Here is a 19,525-nt window from a genome sequence, read left to right as displayed (position 1 = left end):
AGCTGAACCTGCTCATGCATTTATTTAAACACAGCTTTCCAAACCAGTCACTAGGAACAATAGAAATCGGTCAAACAGAACATGTTGGCTATAATGCTGCCATATTAAAAGCTCAGTTGTTCATTAGGCACTCCATGAAGCCTCAAAATCATCATAAAACTGCTAATTAAACAGCCTTCATATAATTGTCCTCCCCAAAATCATTTTAAATCTCAACATTTCTACTTAGTGCAATAATGATTGAACATGATCAGCTTTTTCTTCTGATACAGATAGAGAATTCACATTAGAACAAATGGAGGTGCAAAAGGCCACATCATTGTTTATTGAGCTGCATAACTTGTTCTCGTCAAATGTTGCACGCCTAGTGCACTCAAGTTGTATTTTGCGCAGAACTGCATTTTAAACTTTTACTTTAAGTTTCCATTTCATAGAAACATTCTTATTGAAACAGAAGGCAGCCCATATCCAGGGAAATTCATGACACACATCGTGAATGCCTGAAGCACAAGGGACAAAATAGGTTAAATAAAGCTCCCTCGCTGTTGAAAGAGATGGAGAGTTGAATGAAGCAGAAAACGGGTGCATAAGATACAAGTTAGCTATGAGAGAACCAGGCTGAAAAAAGTTCAGAAGGTAGTGAGAAAGGAAATAAGAGGAGCAAAGAGAGGAGACTGGCAGCCAAGGAAATACAAAAGACTGCTGTAAGCATATAAATATCATCATGAGGGATGGAGCCATTGGGGACCAAAAAGGAGATTAATGCATACAGGCAGATGGCATGGTTGAGCTACTAAATTGTTGTTTGTATTTGTCATTACCAACGAAGATGTTGTTGCTGAAATCCCAGAGAACACTGGATGAGCTAAAAATTGATGAAGTTGAAGTATTAAAAAGACTGCTTAAAATTGCTAAGTCACCAAGACCAGACAAGATACATCGAGTCTAGAGGAAAGGACGGAAATTGCAGAGGCAATTGCAGAACCTTAACCTTTCAGTCCTCTCCTGCTACAAAGTGGTGCCAAAGGATTGGAGTATTATGAAATGTTACCAAAAAAGATAAATACTGCAGGTGGTGGAAATCTGAAATTGAAACAGAAAAGGTTGAAAATACTCAGCAGGTCAGACAGTATCTGTGGAGAAGAGAAAGAGAGTTAAAATTTCAGGTTGATGTTCTTTTATTTATTTTATTGGCAATGCAGGAAGGTCAGTTTAAGCTTGGTGGTGGGAAAGTTTTTAGAAACTATAATTTGCAACAAAACTAACTTCGATAAGTGTGGATTAATTATAGAATGCCAACGCTGATTTGTGAAAGACAAACAGGATTTAACTAACTTGAGTGAGCTAATAGAGGGGGAGGATTAAGGAGGTCTGCATGGACTTCCAAAATGCATTTGATAAAGTGCCATGTAACAGGTTAGTCAGTAAAGTTGAAATTTATGGAATACAAGGGGCAGTAGCAGCATGGATATGAAGTTGACAGAGTAAGACAGACATATAAAAGGTATATAGTCGGGTTCCCTAGGGATCGTTACTGGGACCACTGCATTTTTTACTCCATTAATGACTTGCACTTGGGTATGCAGAGCATAATTTCAAAATTTGCAGTTGATAAAACTTGGAAGTGTTGTGAACTGTAAGGAGAAAAACAACACACTTAAAAAGACATTGTTTGATGAAATGAGCAAACACATGGCGGATGAAGTTTCACGCAGAGAAGTGTGAAGTGATGCATCTTGGAAGCACGTGATAGATAAAATAAGGATGTAATTCTAAAAGGGGCAGAGGGATCTGGGAAGGTACGTGCCCTGGTTGTATGATGTTGGACTGGGGTAAACACATTAAGAAGTCTCAACACCAAGTTAAAGTCCAACAGGTTTATTTGGTAGCACAAGCCACAAGCTTTCGGAGCACTGCTCCTTCAGGTGAGTGGGAGTTCTGTTTACAAACAGGGCATATAAAGACACAAACTCAATTTACAAAATAATGGTTGGAATGCGAGTCCTTACAAATCATCAAGTCTTAAAGGTACAGACAATGTGAGTGGAGAGAGGGTTAAGCATAGGTTAAAGAGATGTGTACTGTCTCCAGCCAGGACAGTTAGTGAGATTTAGCAAGCCCAGGCAAGTCGTGGGGGTTACAGATAGTGTGACATGAACCCAAGATCCCGGTTGAGGATGTCCTCATGTGTGCGGAACTTGGCTATCACTCTCTGCTCAGCGACTCTGTGCTGTCGTGTGTCGTGAAGGCCGCCTTAGAACATAGAACATAGAACATTACAGCACAGAACAGGCCCTTCGGCCCACGATGTTGTGCCGACCTTCATCTGAAACCAAGATCAAGCTATCCCACTCCCTACCATCCTGGTGTGCTCCATGTGCCTATCCAATAACCGCTTAAATGTTCCTAAAGTGTCTGACTCCACTATCACTGCAGGCAGTCCATTCCACACCCCAACCACTCTCTGCGTGAAGAACCTACCTCTGATATCCTTCCTATATCTCCCACCATGAACCCTATAGTTATGCCCCCTTGTAATAGCTCCATCCACCCGAGGAAATAGTCTTTGAACGTTCACTCGATCTATCCCCTTCATCATTTTATAAACCTCTATTAAGTCTCCCCTCAATCTCCTCCGCTCCAGAGAGAACAGCCCCAGCTCCCTCAACCTTTCCTCATAAGACCGACACTCCAAACCAGGCAGCATCCTGGTAAATCTCCTCTGCACTCTTTCCAGCGCTTCCACATCCTTCTTATAGTGAGGTGACCAGAACTGCACGCAATATTCCAAATGCGGTCTCACCAAGGTCCTGTACAGTTGCAGCATAACCCCACGGCTCTTAAACTCCAACCCCCTGTTAATAAAAGCTAACACACTATATGCCTTCTTCACAGCTCTATCCACTTGAGTGGCAACCTTTAGAGATCTGTGGATATGGACCCCAAGATCTCTCTGTTCCTCCACAGTCTTCAGAACCCTACCTTTGACCCTGTAATCCACATTTAAATTAGTCCTACCAAAATGAATCACCTCACATTTATCAGGGTTAAACTCCATTTGCCATTTTTCAGCCCAGCTTTGCATCCTATCTATGTCTCTTTGCAGCCTACAACACCCCTCTACCTCATCCACTACTCCACCAATCTTGGTGTCATCAGCAAATTTACTGATCCACCCTTCAGCCCCCTCCTCTAAGTCATTAATAAAAATCACAAAGAGCAGAGGACCAAGCACCGATCCCTGCGGCACTCCGCCAGCAACCTGCCTCCAGTCCGAAAATTTTCCATCCACCACCACCCTCTGTCTTCGATCAGATAGCCAGTTACCTATCCAATCGGCCAACTTTCCCTCTATCCCACACCTCCTTACTTTCATCATAAGCCGACCATGGGGGACCTTATCAAACGCCTTACTAAAATCCATGTATATGACATCAACCGCCCTACCTTGGATAACGCTTACCTGAAGATCAGAGGCCGAATGCCCGTGACCGCTGAAGTGTTCCCCAACAGGAAGAGAAGTCTTGCCTGGTGATTGTCGAGCGGTGTTCATTCATCCGTTGTCGTAGCGTCTGCATGGTTTCCCCAATGTACCATGCCTCGGGACACCCTTTCCTGCAGCGTGTCAGGTAGACAACGTTGGCCGAGTTGCAAGAGCATGTACCGTGTACCTGGTGGATGGTGTTCTCACGTGAGATGATGGCATCCGTGTCGATGATCCGGCACGTCTTGCAGAGGTTGCTGTGGCAGGGTTGTGTGGTGTTGTGGTCACTGTTCTCCTGAAGGCTGGGTGGTTTGCTGCGAACAATGGTCTGTTTGAGGTTGTGCGGTTGTTTGAAGGCAAGAAGTGGGGGTGGCCTTGGCGAGATGTTCGTCTTCATCAATTACATGTTGAAGGCTCCGGAGAAGATGTCATAGCTTCTATGCAGCGACCTCCTCAGAAGACAAACACGGGACACGGCGTACAGTGTACCCTTCGTCGTCCAATACTTCCCTGGAGCGGAGAAGCTACGACATCTCCTCCGGAGCCTTCAACATATCACTGATGAAAACGAACATCTCGCCAAGGCCATCCCCACACCCCCACTTCTTGGCTTCAAACAACCGCACAACCTCAAACAGACCATTGTCCGCAGCAAACTACCAGCCTTCAAGAGAACAGTGACCACGACACCACACAACCCTGCCACAACAACCTCTGCAAGACATGCCAGATCATCGACACGGATGCCATCATCTCACGTGAGAACACCATCCACCAGGTACACGGAACATACTCTTGCAACTCGGCCTAACGTTGTCAACCTGATACACTGCAGGAAAGGATGTCCCGAGGCATGGTACATTGGGGAGACCATGCAGACGTTGCGACAACGGATGAATGAACACCGCTTGACAATCACCAGGCAAGAGTGTTCTCTTCCTGTTGGGAAACACTTCAGCAGTCACGGGCATTCGGCCTCTGATCTTCGGGTAAGCATTTTCCAAGGCGGCCTTCACGACACACGACAACGCAGAGTTGCTGAGCAGAGACTGATAGCCAAGTTCCGCACACATGAGGACGGCCTCAACCGGGATCTTGGATTTATGTCACACTATCTGTAACCCCCACGACTTGCCTGGGCTTGCTAAATCTCACTAACTGTCCTGGCTGGAGACAATACACATCTCTTTAACCTGTGCTTAGCCCTCTCTCCACCTATATTGTCTGTACCTTTAAGACTTGATTACCTGTAAAGACTCGCATTCCAACCATTATTTTGTAAATTGAGTGTGTGTCTTTATCTGCCCTGTTTGTGAACAGAACTCACACTTGCCTGATGAAGGAGCAGCGCTCTGAAAGCTAGTGGCTTTTGCTACCAAATAAACCTGTTGGACTTTAACCTGGTGTTGTGAGACTTCTTACACTGGTTGTATCACAGCTTGGTATTGCTTCAGGAAGCATAGTGGAGAATAGTTGTCCACGGAGACCCGTCTACATCAATGGGAATGAAGTAGAAATGGGCGAAAGCTTAAAGTTTTTAGGTGTCCAGATCACCAACAACCTGTCCTGGTCCCCCCACGCTGACACTATAATTAAGAAAGCCCACCAACGCCTCTACGTTCTCAGAAGACAAAGAAAATTTGGCATGTGAGCTACAACTCTCACCAACGTTCACAGATGCACCATAGAAAGCATTCTTTCCAATTGTATCACAGCTTGGTATGGCTCCTGCTCTGCCCAAGACCGCAAGGAACTACAAAAGGTCGTGAACATAGCCCAATCTATCACGCAAACCAGCCTCCCATCCATTGACTCGGTCTACACTTCCTGCTGCCTCAGCAAAGCAGCCAGCATAATTAAGGACCCCACACACCCAGGACACTCTCTCTTCCACCATCTTCCTTCGGGAAAAAGATACAAAAGTCTAAGGTCACGTACCAACTGACTCAAGAACAGCTTCTTCCCTGCTGCCATCAGACCTTTGAATGGACCTACCTCGCATTAAGTTGATCTTTCTCTACACCTTAGCTATGACTGAAACTCTACATTCTACACTCTCCTTTCCTTCTCTATGAGCAGTATGCTTGACCGTATCGCATGCAAGAAAGAATACTTTTCACTGTATACTAATGCATGTGACAATCATAAATCAAATCATTCAAGTAGGCTATACAAGTTGAGAAGGTAGTTAATAAACCATACACGATGCTGAGTTTTATAAATAGACACACAAGAGTACAAATGCAAATATGTCATGGTGAACATTCATAAAACACCAGTTCTGCCTCAATTGGAGTATTTTGTCCAGTTCTGAGCATTACACATTCTAAAGCAAGTTAAGGTAAAGAGTGTGGAAAAAATTAACGAGAATGGTTCCAGCAATGAGGGAGTTCAGTCACAGGGATAGTGTGGAGAAGCTGGGGTTGTATCCCTTCAGAGGAAGATTAATAGAGGAGACACAGATGTTTCGATTAATGGGAAGGTCGAGACCCAGAGGACATTGATTTAAGCTGACTGGCAAAAAAAGCAATGACACCATAAGGAAAAACTTTACATAGCTGCTGGTTAGGATCCAAAATAGTTGCAGATTCAATTATGGCTTTGGAAAGGGAATTAGATAATTTTCTGGGGAATGAAATTGCAGAGCTATGGGAAAGGGCATTAGAGTGAGGCTAGCTGAGCTGCTCTTGGAAAAAACCAGAACCGACAAAACGAGCCTAACTGGTTTCCTTTCTATGGTAGTCATTCTATGATTCCACCATTATATATTTAAAACCGCAGTGAGTATTCCCTGAGCCACCAATTGACCATTAACTTGATATTGTTGGTACTGAATGGCTGTGGAGTCTGCCGACATAACTGGAGCAGTCCAAGCAAGTTCCTACAGAAGTGTTTTGAAATGTTTCAGAGAATGATACAGCACAACGTAATTCAAAAGGGTATTAAAGCAAATAAACTGTGAATTTTTATCAGCTAGGCTATGGTGAAATCACAGGCACGCTGTTATAAAATATATAGCTGCTGGCTCTTAGTAAAAAGACCAACTGGGATGAAACCAGATTTGAGATTATAGATGAACAAAAAGTGTCAGCCCTTGCCAAAGCAAAAGATAAGAGGTAGGCCGCGCTCTTTATTCCATGGTGTCATTTTTTTCCAAACACAAAATACAGTGCAATGAACCATTCAGCTCTTCATTTCAGTGCCTGTGTCACAAGCAGTCTATTGAAGTCCATCCTCCCTGCCCTTTCCCTGCACCCGTCACTTTTTCATTTGAAAGCAATCACCTAATTGTCACAGAAATCTTAGTGGATTACTTCCAAACACATTGACATAAATTTATGCAGCGCCTTTAATAATTTAAAACTTACAAGCTGCCTGTGACTGAACAAAATTTGACAGTTTACAGCAAAGAGATTTAGGACAGGTGACTGAAAGCTTGGTCAAAGAGGTAGATCTTAAAGAGCAACATGAAGAAGAAGGGGACGGAGAGGCAGAGGGGCATAAGGAGGGAACTCCAGAGCTAAAGGCCTTGGTAGTCCATGGTACAGTGAAGAAAACAGGACATGCATAAGAGGTCAGAATTGGAAAAGCACAGAGTTGTGCAGGGAGGATATTTCTTCGATCATTCTGATTACATATTAACTAGAAAGTGGAAATAATATTTTACCATCTGCATTTTCGAAACCTGGAACTGCTTAGATTTTACCACTTCTTTAGCATATACAGGCTTGGATTTTAAAATCTTAGTCAACTTAAGTTGCCACTTTTCCATCCTCTCCATAATGTTTGTCAAAGATTCCACACAATACTCTGACTGCGTTCAAAGAGCTCTTGGACAGATTCATCAGCTCCATGCTTTCAAAGGCACTCGCACACTTTAACATCCTAACTGATGGAGGAGAGGTGCCATTTTCTTACTGTTTACTGAAATCAGATTGGAAATCACCAAAGAAGGTCAACAGAGCCTGGGAGCATGCAGGGAGCATGCAGGGAGCCTGGCAATGCAACATATTTTGTCAACGCTTCCTCTTTGCAGAGGACTTTAATGAGGTACATATTATGTTACCAAATAGATACAACTGAATAGCACAATTAACAATTTGACTCAGTTGTCTCTTTACAACGCTTTCAAAATGAACCAAAAATTATTTCTATGCTATATTCTGAAACTGCTTTGTAATAGTTATCAGAAACACTCACCTCCAGGAGCAGCAGAGTTTCCTGATCCGTCCAGTCCCTGGCTGCACTGGCCTTACTTTGCTGCAAGACAGAGACACAGCAGAGAAACAGAAACATGGAAAATGAGAAGTTATTTGAACAAACACTTCTTAAATCCTAGTTTTTAAATATTTTGCCGAGTTTTTACACTACCCACGCCACAAACCTTCTTCCATCCAAAACACAAACTCTGACTGGCATACACTCTTGCAGGGGTCAGTATCCTTCCGTGAAGCATGGCCATTTGGACAAGCACAGGAAGAACTGAGAACATCGGTGGAATTTAGCTCTGGAGAATTTCAAAGCCTATCCAGAACCTGTTCCCATACAATGAGTGCAGCCATTTTTCCAAAAGATATAACAGAATAGAAATAAGGATCAGTTTCCTCTTCCTTGCCAGGAAGTAACCCCGAAACACTGGTGGTGGAACAAGCAAGAATTGGTTTATTACATCAACCGTCTCAGAGTAAGTGCTGCACTACAACAGTTTCCTAACAAAGAGATCAATTTTAGTTGATTAATTTGAAATTACTTGTTTTAGATCAGAATCTCTGCCCCATTTTGTTTCACTTTGATTTCTATCCCCACTCACTTCCTTTACTATTTCCTTACCTTTGCTTTCGACAGAGCTATTCAGGTTCGTCATTCACACTTCTTTTAGACATAATTTCTTCCTTTGCTTGCACCATTTGGCCTTGCAGCATGAAACTTTTATCACTGAAACTCTCCTGCCCTCCACTCTATCAAAGACCTTCTCTTTTGTTCTTTTTCCTACCCTCCCTTTTCAACTGTTCAAGACGTTATTACATGTCTAATCTTGCCCAGTTCTGATGGACGGTCACTGACCTATAACTAACTTGTTCTCCCTCCACAAATACTGCCAGAACTACTGAGTATTTCCAGAATTTTCTATTTTTATTTCAGATTTCCAGCACCTGCAATATTTTGCCTTTGTAATATATAAAATCCAACTTGACATAATGCAGCCTGACTTACTGTGTAGTTTTGACATTTTTACTACAACAACGAACATGCCTCTGGTCTGTAATTACATCCATCAATTTTTAAAATTAAACATCTTGATTCATGGATGAACAACCCCCAATCTTTTGCCAACAAATCAAATTTAAAATTTGATGCAAAATGAACAAAGTTAAAGCAATGATCAACTGAGCTCCTGTCCCATAACTGTAGAATGCTTCAAACCAGATTCTCCAATAAAGTTAAGGGCAGTCATAGTGGGCATGAGAACACAGGATTATTTGGAATTAATGGGAGGAATATCAGCACTGACTAGCTTGAAAAATTGCTCCACAGCTATCAACCCCATTATGAATGGATCAGGTCAAAGCTTTGTACTGCTGTCAGATCCAGTCAGGAGTGGTGATGGTCAATTAAACTAACTGGAGAAGGTCGCTCCATAAACATCCCCACCCTCAACAACTGGGGAGCCCAGCAAGCCAAAGTAAAAGACAACACTGAAGGCATTTGCAACCATCTTCAGCCTGAAGTGCAAAGTGGATTACCCAACTCAACCTCTTCCTGAGCTACCAGGCACCACATATGCCAGTCTTCAGCCAATTTGATTCACTCCACATGGTATCAAGAAATGGCTGAAGGCACTGGATCTTGCCAAGTACAGGCCCTGATCATATCCTGACTGTACTATCGATAACTTGTGCTCAAAAACTATCCAGATTTCTAGCAAAGCAGTTCCAATACAGCTACAACGCTGGCATCTATCTAACAATATGAAAAAAATCGCCCAGGCACATCCTGCCCACAAAAAGGGAGGAGAAATCCATTGTGGCCATTTACCATTCCATCAGAATGCTCTCAATCATCAGCCTGGTAATGGAAGTAGTGGTCAACAGTGTTATCAAGCAGCACTTAATCATTAACCTGCTCTTCAATGCTAGGTTTAGGTTCACCAGGGCCACTTGGCTCCAGATGTTGTTAGTCTTAATTCAAACATGGACAGAGAGCTGAATCTCAGAAGTGAGAGGGAAGGGGAGGGTGACTGCCCTTCATGCACAACAAAATTTAAGAAGTCAACGTGAATGGGGGAGGAAAAATATCTCCACTCTTTGGAGTCATAGCTACCACAAGGGTTGTGGTCGTTTGACACCAGTCACCTCAGTCCCAGGACATCACTGCAGGAGTTCTTCGAGGCAGCGTGCGAGGCTCAACTATCTTCATCTGCATCAATGACCTTCCCTCCACCATAAAGATCAGAGGTGGGGATGCTCGTCAATGATTAGGGTTCAGTACCTATCGCAAATGCTCATGGCTGCATGCAGGAAGACCCAAACAACATTCAGGCTTAGACTGATAAGCAGCAAGTGATGTACCGCACAACTGCCAGGCAATTATCAACGAGAAGGGGAGAGGCTAATCATCTCCCATTGACATTCAATGGCATTATCATTGCCAAATCCCTCACCATCAATATCCTCAGGGTGTCGCAGGTTTGAAAGGCGCTAGTGAGGGAACCTTGGTGAGTAGCACATTATCCACCACCTTAAAAGATTTACTCACTCCATGACTGGCATACAGTGGCAGCAGTGCATACCATATACAATATGCACTGTAGCTACTCACCCCAAGGCTTCCTCATTAGCACCTTTCAAACCTGCAATCTCTACCAATGCAAGGCACAAATCAGGAATGTGATGTAATACTCCATTTGCCGAAATGCATGCAACTCCAAAAACAAGAAACTTAACACCTTCCAGGAAAAAGCAGCCTGCCTGATTGGTACACTAACCACCACCTTAAAAATATTTACTCACTCCATGACTGGTGCAGTAGCAGCAGTGTGCACTGTATACAATATGCATCGTAGCTACTCACCATGGCTCTCTCAATAGCGCCTTTCAAACCTGCAACTCTACCACCTACAAGACCAAGGGCAGCAAACATATCAAACACCAACAGCAAGTTCATCTCCAAGTCACACACCATTCTTAGTCGGAAACATAGCACTGGGTGAAAATCCTAGAATGCTCTCCAGAACAGAATTGTGGGGTACCTATATCCTATCAACTCCAGAATTAATTAAGATGGCTCACCACCACCTTCTCAAGAACAATTGGGCGGGGGAATAAATGTTGACCTTGACAGTGACGCCTCGCTTCCACAAAATAGAAAACAAAAGTGTACAGGACTACTGCATATCTATTTAACAACAACTGTTGGCATTAACCTGCAGAACAATAAACTTTGTATAATTCTCCTGCCCTTTGCGCATAACCCTTTTAAATTCTCAAACATTTATCCACTTAGCCTTTTAAAAGCTATTAGGGACTTTGGCTCCACCACTTTCTCATACGGTACTCCCAGTCAAGAATGCAACGCCTGACCATTTCAAGTCAAAATAAAAGACTTACTTTTGCCAAGGTGCCCTTCTTGGTGTACATGTCAGTACGCAGGCCGAAGTTCTGTAGGTCTGCTGGTTTGTCCTTTGGTTTTTCTGGAAAGTTCAACATTTGCTGAGAGGCTGGAATCTGCACAAGATTTTGAGATTGAAGTGAATATCATACAAAATTATAATTTGGAAAATTAAGTCAATTGAAGGAGTTAATTGCTGATTTCAGACAAATCAACTGAAGCATTTAGTTAAATCAATATCCCACACAACCAATTGCAGATTAAGAAAACAGGCATCAGAATATGAAGCAAAGATAGGAAAAAATGTTAGTGAGGCATAATTCAATGGAGAAAAACTAACTTTGCATTCACAAAACCAAATAAGACCAAGGAAGAGGGGGAAACCAGCCCATTGAACCTGCTCTGCCATTTGTTAAGGTCATGGCTGATGTATTATGGCTTTAACTCCGCTTTGCTGCCTGCCTCCCATAACCTAAACTCCTTTTTGATCAAAAATCTGATCAACTCTGCCTTGAATCCATTCAATGACCCAGCCTCCACTACTCTGTGGAGATGAATTCCAAAGACAAATTCCTCCTCATGTAGGTCTTAAAAAGGAAATCCTTCATTTTGAAATGGTTCCCCTTGGCTATAGGTTCCCCGACAAAAGGGAAACCTCCTCTCAGCACCCACCCTTTCAAGCGGCCTCAGGATACTGTGTTTCAGGAAGATCACCTCTCACTCTTATAAACACCTGAGTACAAGTCCAACCTGCTCAACTTTCCCCTCATAAGTCAAAACCTTCACCCCAGTAACTGAAATCATTGAAGGCAAACTGCATGGCCAAAATCCAAAATAAAAATGTAATTCTACAGAAAGTTATAGCTGATCTATTCAAATTGCAGCCCATCTTTTCTCTAGTCAGATGGTAATGAGCAACTGCTGTGCAGTTCCAATATTTTCTGTGTTTAAACGCAACAGGAAACCACTTAAATGAATGCAGGTTATGAGAAACTATTTCGACAATGCCTTCAGGAAAGAAAAAACATGCTACCCCGTTCCCAAATTAATTAGTAAATAACCTTGTACACTGCTGTCCCCGCCCCCCCCCTTCCGCAAGCAGGTTACATTAAGAGTCGGGGTAGGGGTGTGGGGCACCACGGGAAGGAGGGAAGAGAAGACCAACAGTTGATTTCTCATGTCTTACTTGAGGAGTCCTGAGATGAACTGGTACCAAGCCCGAAGGAGTATCTGCAAGAACATTGAAGTGAGGGGTCGGGGGAGGACCCATGGGCAGAGGTCGGCTGTCGGCATCCACTTGGTAATTCACAAGGCCCCACTGTTCCAGGAATGCGTGAACTCTAAAGTAAGTAATATGCACATGAATGTGCACAGTAAAATATCACAGCACATAATCTGATCATCCACTTTAATGCCTTTCCCCCCACACTACGCACATATCCCTTTCGATCATTGGCATATAGAAATCTGTCAATCTCGGTTTTAAACAGACTCCATGACTGAGCTTCCACCGCCTCTGGGTAGAGAATCCCAAAGATTCACAACTCTCAGAAAAAAAAAAAATTCTCACCCGGTCCATAGTGGCTTCCCCCTTATTTTGAAATTGTGTCCGCTGGTTCTAGGCTCCCTAACCAGGTAAAACATCTGCGTCGCTGGTGACAATTACTTTCCCAAAAACCAGGCCCATAACCAAACAGCACTTTTTTCAACCCATAATGGCTGAGGTGTTAACAGCCTGGAACACAAAGTCAATTTCCAGACGTAGGATAAACATCCTTTGTTGAAAACCCTTGGAGAGGCAAGAACCATAGAATCAGTGCAAAAGTCGGTCATCAAGTCTGCACGAACTCTCCAAAAGAATCTTTCATCCTCGTCATATTCTTCTAACCCCGTGCATTTAGCAAGGCCAATCAACCTCTCCAGCACATTCTTTCCATGTCTGTGTGGTCTTCCTCCAGCTGCTCTGGTTTTCTCAGTCCAAAGATGTGGTTAGGTGGATTCGCCATGCTAAGTTGCCCCTTAGTGTTCCAAGATGTGTAGGTTAAAGGGGTCATTGGCACGTAAATGCATGGGGTCACAGGGAGAGGGCAGGGGGTATGCCTGGTGAGATGCTCTCCCGCAGAGTCAGTGCAGACTTGATGGGCTGAATGGTTTCCTTCTACACTGTAGTGATTCTATGATTCGAACCTGCACATCTTCACACTGACCCAAGACTCTGGGCTTGTTGAACAAGTTAATATTGCTTTTCAGAGTTACAAGCCTGTCTGCTGCTTTAACATCTGACTAGCAGGCCACAGAAGGAGCTCTGGCCAGGCTGGACAATTGTCCCCACCTACCTAGCCTTTGTTGAAAGTTTTGTGCCATTGCCTTCAAACAGATTCATCTACGTGAGCCGATTTCATCTTGTGAAGTCACCACCACTGGAAAAGCAAATGGGCACGGTCTTTAAAAATCCCACACACCTATGAGGGATTGCACAAACTGATATTGTTATAGCAATTTCAAAACTGCTGATACTCCTCCCGAGGACACACTTGGAGGAGCAGGGAATCTTCAAGGCCCACAATGCAGCCCTCATAGAAGACAACTACAATCTCACCCATAAGTCCAGCCACTCAGGCAGACCCTTTCCAACCATTCCCATGACCACTGGACAAGATAAGCATGGTGACCAAATAGGAAAGGCCTCCGAGCCAGAAGGATCAGAGTCAATACATGGGATTTCCTAGCTGCTAAACAGAGTTCAGGGAGACAAGTAGCCAGGAAGTGTGTGGAAAAAGCAGAGGACAAAAGAATTGGCATATGGAATCTTAGTGAAAGGTGAGCTGATACACTTTGACAGAAGAGATAGGGAGAGGCAAAATGTCTCAATCATGTGCCAAGACATAGGAGCCTGGGTGTTTATTTGCCTAGATATTTGAAAGTGACAGGACACATCAAAACAGTAGTTTGCAAAGCCGATGGGACCTTGGACTACCTAAACAGACATGGTGAGTACAAACACAGGGAAGTTATGTTGAACCTCAAGCTTTGGTTAGGCTTTGCCCAGAATATTATGTCCAGTTCTGCTCACCCCATTTTAGGAAAGATATGAAATTCCGAGAGGATGTAAAGGAGATTTACCACAGTAGTTCTGGGGAAGAGGAATGTTAGCTACATGGCCAGAATGGAGAAGCTGGATATTCTCCTCAGTACAAAGAAGGTTGAGAGGAGGTCTGATAGTGGTGTAAAAAAATGACAGATTTAGACAATGTGGATAAAGCAGAGCTATTCCAATTTAATGATCTACAAGGACTGGGAGACACGAGTTTAATGTTCGAACAAGATACACAAGAAATGTGAAGAGCTTTTTTTAAAAAATAAAATGTAGCTAGTGGTGCTGACCTTGAGAGGTAAAAGCAGAGACAATGATTTCAACTGCAAGCTGAATGGGTACTTGGAATTTAACTTACAGGGCTAAGAGGATAGGGCAACAGAATGGGACTGACAGGAGTGCTCAACAGAAAACTGTAATGGAATTTCCTCCTCTGTCATAATGATTCTACCACCATGACTAACTGATATTGCACTAACAAAAACAGAAAATGCATGAAAATCTCAGCATCTGTGGAGAGAAAATGGAGCCAATGGTTTGAGTCACGGTGACCATTTGGCTCTATTCTCTTTCCACAGATGCTGTCAGGCCTGCTGAGATTTTCCAGCATTTTCTGTTGTTGTTTCAGATTCCAGCAAACACAGTATTTTGCCTTTATGAGATATTACACTAATTTTGGTGGGTTGCTGCATTCTAAATTGTTCCTGTGACTCAGTTCAGCCCGATAGTTCTGGCAGAGAATTGGGTAGTTGCTGATGTCATGTGCTGGGTATCAACAAAGCAGGCGTCTTTGTCCTCGAAGGTTGAACACGGCCAACATCTTTCTGCAGTTTAATTCCCAAATTATACCATGTTCATCATGTCTATCCCCACCGCCAATCCTCCAAAAACAGATTAAACCACATTAAACTCAATTGTTGTCACACAAACAAGGAAATGGGAAAGACGCGAGAGCAGGTGAGGGGCAGAATTACATTTCCTTCAACAAGGATCTGACAACAGCACCACAGATCTTCCACATTTGACAGGAGAAAACAAGTTTCTTTTTTCACAGTGGAATAACTATTATATCCCAATTGAACACCAACATTGAGGCATGACACAAGCACGTACTACAAGATGGTGATTAGAATGTTGAGTGAATATAAAATGCTTCCCCACCCTAGGGGAATGAGATGTGGAACAAAGATGAGTTTATGGAATTTGAGATCCAGATCATCGATGATTTAAACAAATTGAATGGCCCAATAGACCACCTACTACTCCTCAATTCACCCTCTTCTCACACAATTTAGATTGGATTGGTTCAGATGAAAAAAAGACCTGCTTTCTATTGTGAAATTAATATCCACCTAAGCAGTTGAAGTGACATCAACGATTCATCCAAAGGACAGCATCTGTTGGTAGTACGATTAACTCTTCATTCTGCTGCACAAGAGCACCAATCTTGAACATCAACCCACAATCCAAAACAAACTATACAATGGTTGAACATAGTCAAGAGTCTCTTTCAGGCTGAGCAAGGGCAGTTTAAACAACACCGTAAACATCTCCTTCAATTTCTCATTGTTGGAAGCTTTCAAATGAGAGGACCTCTGCTCTCCCCCATGAAATGTATTGTCCTTACCTCATTACTGCACAAACGTCACCAGTTAAATTTCTGCGACAAGATGTACTGGTTAGATATTCCTGAGGATTTAACCGATAGGTGTCAATCATAAAGTTTCGGTATGCCAAATATCTGTTGGTGCATAAACACAGGAAAATAAAATGAACTTTTCCCAGAACTGACAGGTCCTGCGATTAATGAGATATAAACATAAAGGTTGCCTGGTCAGGTTATCGCAACCACACTGGGCGTCTGGCCCCAAGTGTGTCTCCCAGCACCGGATTGCTGGCACACAGTCAGCTCCGCGCCAAAAACAGGTGCCAGCTGCCTAATGTATTCAAGACATCATTTTAATATAATTCAAATATAATTTGCGGGCCCAGGACTCAAGTCTCCGGGCCTGTTAGACTCTCCCTGCCTGCCAGGAGTATTTCACTCCAGCAGGGTTTACAGTAGATCCCCACTAACAGGGAGCTGGCAGCTTGACCCCGCTGGAGTGAAGGGGGAGGGGGCAATCAGGGCTCCCCCAGAGGGTTGGGTGCTGGGGAATGCCCCCTGGGCATTGGCATCTTGGCACTGCTCAAGAGGCCAAATGCCAATGCCCAGAGGGCACCTTGGCACTGCCCACCAGGCATGGGGCAGTGCCATTGGGGCAGGGCCTCTGGTGGCGATCCCACTGCCACTCTGCATACAGATCGCGAACAGAGGGAGGGAGGCAGGGCCCAGGCATGCTTGGGGTGGGAGGGGGGAGGAGGGGAGTGAGTGAGAGTGCTGGTGTTGCAGGTGTCGTGGAGCTGGCCAACAATCAGGAGGCCGGCAGACAGGGGTCTCAGAGCTCTGCTGCCAGTCTCTCCAGCAGAAATAGGCCTTGCTCGCTGATTTCTAATGTGATTCACGCCAGTGCACTCAGCAGTGCACAGACTGTGCGAGATTCTTCTCTGAACTCCCACTAAAACCAGTGCGATTTAATCCAGTTTTCATGTAAATTTAACATTTAGAATTTTTGGGGAGAACCACATCCAAGTTTTTTGCCCATTCCCCAGGAGCAGTTAAACAAGTCCTTGGAATCAATTAGTTGATAGCCTTGAAATTCAGTTTTGGGGTTTTTGATTTTCAGGCATGCAATTTTATAAAAATAAAGTTCACAAAGAGGAATGAAACTGGTTGGATAACCCTACACTGACCTAGGCACCAGAATAAAAGTGGCAAACCGAGCCCTGTTGGCACTGCAAAATCCTCCTTAATATTTTGGGACTTATGCCAAAATTGGGAGAGCGGTCTCATAGACTAGTCAAGCAACAGCCTGACATAGTCATACTCAGAGAATCGAGCCTTACTCACAATATCCCAGACCCATCATATGTGGCAGCACTGTGGTGAACAGTTGGGAGGGAATTGCTCTGAGAATTCTCAACTTTGACTCTGGACCCCATGAAGTTTCAGGGCATCAGGTCAAGCATGGGCAAGCAAACCTCCTGCTGGCTACCCCAGTCACATTGCAATAAAAACCAACATGCCATTTGCCTTCCTAAGCAATGTTGGAAATGCTTTATCCAGTGTTGATTAGATGTCGATTTTAAACCAAAACGGAATTAAATCAGAACCCCTGGGTGAGCAAATAAAATTATATACAGTCACTTATGCAACAGTAATCTAATTAGTTTCATTACAATATAAAATCCCCTTCAACATGGATTGAATCTTCCTGTTGAGATACTTGACAAAGTAATTGGAGATTAAATGTTATATCTAGAAAGACAAATTCACAGACCATGACTATCTCACTGCACAGCACCCACCAGATATGTAAAATAATTCAGGTTACAAAGTGATTGAACTGAAGGCTCCCCTTAAAAAAATCTGCAATCCTTGTGCAAGACTGCAGTCAGAATAATATAGTCAGCATAGTGAACTTGGGCCAAAGCACAAAGAGGGAAAGTTGCAATTTAAATATCACGTTGCTGGAGTGGATTGATAGCAATACAGTGATAGGACACTGTTACTGGCATTACAGCCGTTGGAAAATTGTGTCACTGAATGAAGCCTAAACATCTAAATTTATTTGCACACAAACAATGCCTCTGTGTATACACGCTTATGTAGGGCTAACTACATCAGCACTGGGCTATTGCTGCATGTGCTGAACCATCAGGGAGGAATGTTAGAATGTAACCAGTGACAACTTTGTATTGGATGTAATGTGACCAATGGGAATAAGATGCAAGGGTCAGCTGACCCAGTAAACCATGGAACCAATTACAGAGTGATGTGATAGTCAGCTGACCAGCTGATTCACTATAAATAAGGAACTATGTAGAATTGTGGTGAGCTTGGAGTGGCCCAGGGTGAGGCCCCAAGTTTGGAGTAATGATGTTTCTTTATTAAACCCTTTCTTTGAATTATAAGTTGGTGTAAGTTTTGTTGTATTTTCATTAGCTGCATTTTGAAGAGTTCCTTCTGAAGAACCATCAGAGAAAGCAGAATTCCAACCCTCGCTGACCGACAAGAAAACTTCACAAGAGAAGATAATTGGCACTTAAAAAAAGAACCCTTACCAGGTTGGCAAAGCCTCAAAATCAAAAGTCCCAAACTGCAATGAATAAATTCAATTCAAAGCAAAGGAAATTAAGATAGTCATGAGACAATTAATAAAAAGTCAAACAGGTTCCTGTAACCAATACCCAGCAATCAGCTTCATCCAACTGAACCCATTAGATGAAGCATATGGCAGCAAACAATAGCTTACACACCGAAAAGGTGATCAACCTTGAAATAATGACACTTGGTAATCGTTTTCAAACTCAGAACAACAGTCAAAAGTGAGAAAATGCATTTTCGGCTTGAGAGAGAGAATGGGAAAATAGATTTATCAAACACACTTACATTTCTGGGCTTTTGGACTTATTTTTCCCATTGAAGAATTCTGGCAAGGCACGACGTTCAATCTCATGGATACTACAAGACAGGGAAATGGAACTAATTAAGTCAATTTTATTTTTAAATTTGGGAGAACAGAAGTTAAGAACCCCACGCCCAGTCCTAAAAATCATAGACACCAAGAAAAATGTTAAGTCTCTGAAGTTCTCGGAAGAAAAATGAGAAACACTCTTACTTTTTGATAAAGCTGCATTTTACCCTTTTCATTTCAATCTTTTGGTGACGTATCAAAACCATATTTACAATCTTCTAAAGGCCCACATCTGACAATAACTCCCTCCAGCACATCAAAACTTGAGTGAGATTTAAAATAGCCTGCAATAAATTTTAAACAAAAAAAAACTCACATGAGCCAACAGGCCAGTCAGTCAGTCTAACCTCAGTGGTAACTGCAAAGAATTCTGTGGGGCAGAATACATTTGCACTTGGGACAGACACGGATTAATCAGGGAAAATCAACATGGATTTGTCAAGCAAAGGCCATGTTTGACAAATTCAATCAAATTTTTTGATGAGGTAACCAGGAGTGTTGATGAGGGCAATGCATTTGATGTCGTCTATATGAACTTCGGCACAGCTTTTGAGAAGGTGTTTGATACCTCATCAGGCAGACTGGTCAAGAAAGTAAGGGCCCACAGAATCCAAGGCAAAGTGACACACTGGTTCGAAAATTGGCTGAGAGGCAGGCAGCAGAGAGATGTTTATGTGACTGGAAATCTGTTTCCAGCGGGGTTCCACATGGCTCAGTGCTGGGGCTCTTGTGATGTACATTAATGATTTGGACTTGAATGTT

The 19,525-nt window shown here is 43.1% G+C and overlaps 1 protein-coding gene across 2 annotated transcripts in view; it reads right to left on the bottom strand.

Moving 5' to 3' along the window:
* Positions 1-19,525, bottom strand: part of LOC144495656 (SWI/SNF complex subunit SMARCC1-like) — a 153,813-nt gene that overhangs the window by 83,937 nt on the left and 50,351 nt on the right. For both annotated transcript variants that reach the window (XR_013498303.1, XM_078215923.1), the window contains exons 15-19: positions 18,679-18,750; positions 15,814-15,927; positions 12,279-12,432; positions 11,092-11,208; positions 7,685-7,744 (exon numbers count right to left, since the gene is read on the bottom strand). Coding sequence is in view for 1 of the 2 variants with exons in the window: in XM_078215923.1 (XP_078072049.1) it covers positions 7,685-7,744; positions 11,092-11,208; positions 12,279-12,432; positions 15,814-15,927; positions 18,679-18,750 (517 nt within the window). In the remaining variant the exon portion in view is untranslated. The remainder of the gene's footprint in view (positions 1-7,684; positions 7,745-11,091; positions 11,209-12,278; positions 12,433-15,813; positions 15,928-18,678; positions 18,751-19,525) is intronic.

The sequence above is a fragment of the Mustelus asterias genome, chromosome 7 (genome assembly GCF_964213995.1).
Source record: "Mustelus asterias chromosome 7, sMusAst1.hap1.1, whole genome shotgun sequence".
Taxonomy (NCBI): domain Eukaryota; kingdom Metazoa; phylum Chordata; class Chondrichthyes; order Carcharhiniformes; family Triakidae; genus Mustelus; species Mustelus asterias.
Note: the sequence above shows the minus strand (reverse complement) of the source record. Positions and strands in the feature narration are given on the sequence as shown.